Source organism: Perognathus longimembris, chromosome 1 (genome assembly GCF_023159225.1).
Source record: "Perognathus longimembris pacificus isolate PPM17 chromosome 1, ASM2315922v1, whole genome shotgun sequence".
Taxonomy (NCBI): Eukaryota; Metazoa; Chordata; class Mammalia; order Rodentia; family Heteromyidae; genus Perognathus; species Perognathus longimembris.
In genome coordinates this window covers 71,094,875-71,098,347 of record NC_063161.1, presented here as the reverse complement: position 1 = coordinate 71,098,347, position 3,473 = coordinate 71,094,875, and the positions used below count along the sequence as shown (strand labels likewise).

At 57.5% G+C, this 3,473-nt stretch overlaps 1 protein-coding gene across 1 annotated transcript; it reads right to left on the bottom strand.

The window, feature by feature from the left end:
- Positions 1–622: 622 nt before the first annotated feature.
- Positions 623–1,689, bottom strand: Pop7 (POP7 homolog, ribonuclease P/MRP subunit). Its single transcript, XM_048351147.1, has 2 exons — positions 1,465–1,689; positions 623–1,274 (listed from the first exon to the last, which is right to left on the bottom strand). Exon 2 carries the CDS (start codon positions 1,262–1,264, stop codon positions 842–844), a length of 423 nt encoding a protein of 140 aa, XP_048207104.1. The 5' UTR covers positions 1,265–1,274; positions 1,465–1,689; the 3' UTR covers positions 623–841.
- Between the last annotated feature and the right edge of the window lie 1,784 nt (positions 1,690–3,473).

Sequence of the window (3,473 nt, the reverse complement as noted above, 5' to 3'; positions counted from 1 at the left end):
AGCCCCAGGACTGGCAAACACACACATCACAACCAGGTGCCAGTGGCTTACACCTATAATCAATCCTAGCTACTCAGGAGGCTGAGGTCTGAGGATGGAGATTTAAAGCCAGCCCAGGCAGGAAAGTCCATGAGACTATTCTCTCTAACCACCAGAAAAACAAGTAGCACGGTGACTCAAAGTGGTAGAGCATTAGCCTTGAACAAAAAAGTTCAGGGACAGCATCCAGGCCCTGAGTTCAAGTCCCAGAACAAAAGAACAACAAAACTCAAGCAAGCAGGTCCAGTGACTCGCACCTGTAATCCTAGCTATAAAGGAGGCTTAGATTTGAGGACTGCAGTTGGAAACCAGCCGGGGCAGGAAAGTGGGTGAGACTCTTATCTCCAATAAACTGCTCAGAAAAAGCCAGAAGTGGCGCTGTGGCTCAAGTGGTAGAGAGTACTAACTAGCCTTGAGCATAAAAAGAAAAAAAGGCAGCTCAGGGACAGCACCTAGGCCCAGAGTTCAAGCCCCAGTCCTGGGGGGTAATGGGGAGGGGGAAAAAAACAACAACCAAAGAAAACCTTGTTTCCTATTCTCCCTAGTCAGGTAGACACAAAATACACTGGGTGAGGTGGAGGCAGTGGTACTTTTTATTGTACAGAACAGAGGACGATCCTCTGCCGGGGCCCATGAAGAGGCAGTTCCTCTCTGTCCTCAACCCAGAGTCCTTATGGGCTTTTCTTACATGGATCTGAGGGGGCCACTCCATGACAGAACCCAGAACACGACCTGCCGTCAAGCAGGACCTAGCTTTGTCACCAGGGGAGTCGGTGGAGTAGGGGACCCAGCTTGGCCTCCATCACTTGGGTGTGACCCTGAAGACCCGGATGTGGATGGCTGAGTTGTTGCGGATCCGGGTCAGCGGCTCCCGCGCATCGGACTCCGGTTCCAGCTCATCCACGAGTTCCACGGTGGAGGTATTGGCGGCCACCTGCAAAGACCCGAAGCTGCCGGCCTGCAGCTGTAGGGCGATGTTGATGGCACGGTTGATGGCCAGGCCCAGCCCGTGGATGTAGATTTCCGAGCACGCGTTCGGGCCCCGCGCCCCTCCGTCCAGCAGTTTCTGACAGCGGGCCAGCTGGGCCTTAAAGTCAGTCTTCATATTGACGTAGATGTCGTTGGGCCTGCGGGGCAGGCGGTGGGGAAGGCGTTTCCTGAGGGTGTATTCCACCGGGTCCAGCTCGGCCTCCGCGGGCCCGCGGGGCTCTCGGTTCTCCGCCATGCCGAGTGGCCTGGCACGGACGAGGGGCGAGATTAAAGGGGGATCACAGCGGGTTGGCCTCCGGGTGAGGGCACGCTGGACGCCCCTCTGGCCTCCCTCCTACCCCCGCCACCATCTTCCGCTCTCCTCACCCCTAGCTCTCGCTCCTCCGCCCCTCCCCGTCCCTCCTCCGCCCCCTTCCCCGTCTCCCCAGCACCCACCCTCTCCGCTGCGCCGTGTCTGGGCTCCGTGAGTACGCAGCCTGTCGCTGCCAGGCTCCTCGCTGGGCCGCGCCGTCCAAGCGGAGGGTGCGGCCCGCCTCAGCCAGACCTCGAAGACAGGGAGAAGAGGGGTTCCGCCGCAGGGACCCCCGGATCGCGGCTGCAAACTCAGCAGCGCAATGCGCACGCGCGCCCGGCAGCGGCGCCGGACCTCCCGGCCAGCGCAGTCTGTCAATTGCCTTCCGGGCTACCGTTCTCTCCGCCCCCTTCTTGAGTGCTCGCGAGATTGCGTAAGGAAGTGGTGAGCACAGCAAGGTTTCCGGGCGTGACGCAATCGATATGTGCACGCCCCCAGGAAGCGGGGCTACATAGCGAGGGCCTTGGTGCACGCTCTGGGGGCGGAGCTAAGTGGTGTAGGCGTGGATACGTGAAATGGGCGTGGTCACGAGGGCTATGCCTACTTCGCTGGGCCAATCTACGCTCAGCGCTGCGGAGCGATTCCGGAGAGGCAGGGCCAGGCAGGAAGCTTGGGCGGGGGTGGGCGTTGTAGAGGGCCGTGGAAGTGGGTTCTAGTCTGTTGGGGGGCGGGGGGATGTGGAGGGCTGTAGAAGTGGGGTTCTAGTCCACGGGAGGGGCATGGACGACTGTGGAAGTGGGGTTCTAGTCCGCGGGGGTGGGGGTGTGGATGGCCGTGGAAGTGGGGTTCTAGTCCGCAGGAGGCATGGAAGACATTGGAAGTGGGGTCCTAGACCATGGGGGGCATGGAGGACCGTGGAAGTAGGGTTCTAGTCCGCGGGGGGTGGGGGGCCGTGGAGGGCCGTGGAAGTAGGATTCTAGTCCACGGGGTGGGGGCATGGACGACTGTGGAAGTGGGGTTCTAGTCCATGGGGGTCGTGGAGGACCTTGGAAGTGGGGGTCTGGTCAGCGGGCTGAGCGGGTCTAGGAGACAGCGGTCGTGCAGGGGAGCTTTGAAGGAAGTCAGTACTCTGATCCACCTCAGCGGCCTGGACAGGGCTAGCCTCCAGCCCATCAATTAGCCTAGGAACCGAATGGGAACAAACAGATAAAGGCCAGATACCCACCAAGGATGAAGGATTGCTCTAAGGGGACCCTTTAGTTCAGGGAACCCACCCCTTCCCCCTCTGTGCAGGGAGGGATGACCACAACTCTCAACCATCAGCTCCCCACCCTCAATGTCACCGAAACCCTCTTTCCGGCCAGGGACATGTGCCCTTAGGGTGGGAGGGCTGGGGCACCTCACTCAGGAGGGGCTGTTGTATTGCAGGCCTTTGGGGCCCAGAGTGGCATAGGCACCCTGTGGGGCTGTGATGCCCTATGTGAGCTCTCTCTTCCCATTGTCCAGAGAGGAGTCTCACATGACCATAGGTTGGAAAGACAATTTCACTCTCAGCATCGCCTACATCCTGTAGTTTTCTCTTCCTTCACTTCAGATTCTTTCTGATGGACATCTTTGGGGGTCTGTTGAGATAGAACAACTTGACATAATAGGGGTATCAGTCCACAGGCTTAATGCAATTCCTATGGAAAAGTCTCAGCAATTTCGATGGATATGGACACAGTAAATCCCAGTACAGCCCCCAAAAGTATATGATATTAGAGCCAGGTGCTGGTGGCTCAGGCCTGTAATCGTAGCTACTCAGGAGGCTGAAATCTGAGGATCTCAAATTTCTTTTCTTTCTTTCTTTTTTTTTTTTTTTTGGCCAGTCCTGGGGCTTGGACTCAGGGCCTGAGCACTGTCCCTGGCTTCTTTTTGCTCAAGGCTAGCACTCTGCCACTTGAGCCACAGCACCATTTCTGGCCATTTTCTGTATATGTGGTGCTGGGGAATTGAACCCAGGGCCTCATGTATACGAGGCAAACACTCTTGCCACTAGGCCATATCCCCAGCCCGCTTTTCTTTCTTTCTTTATCTTCTTTTTTTTTTTTTTTTTGGCCAGTCCTGGGCCTTGAAACCAGGGCCTGAGCACTGTCCCTGGCTTCTTTTTGCT

Bases quoted from the DNA above. Each gene is read 5' to 3' on its own strand.
- Pop7 (XM_048351147.1), bottom strand. From the start codon at position 1,264: ATGGCGGAGAACCGAGAGCCCCGCGGGCCCGCGGAGGCCGAGCTGGAC.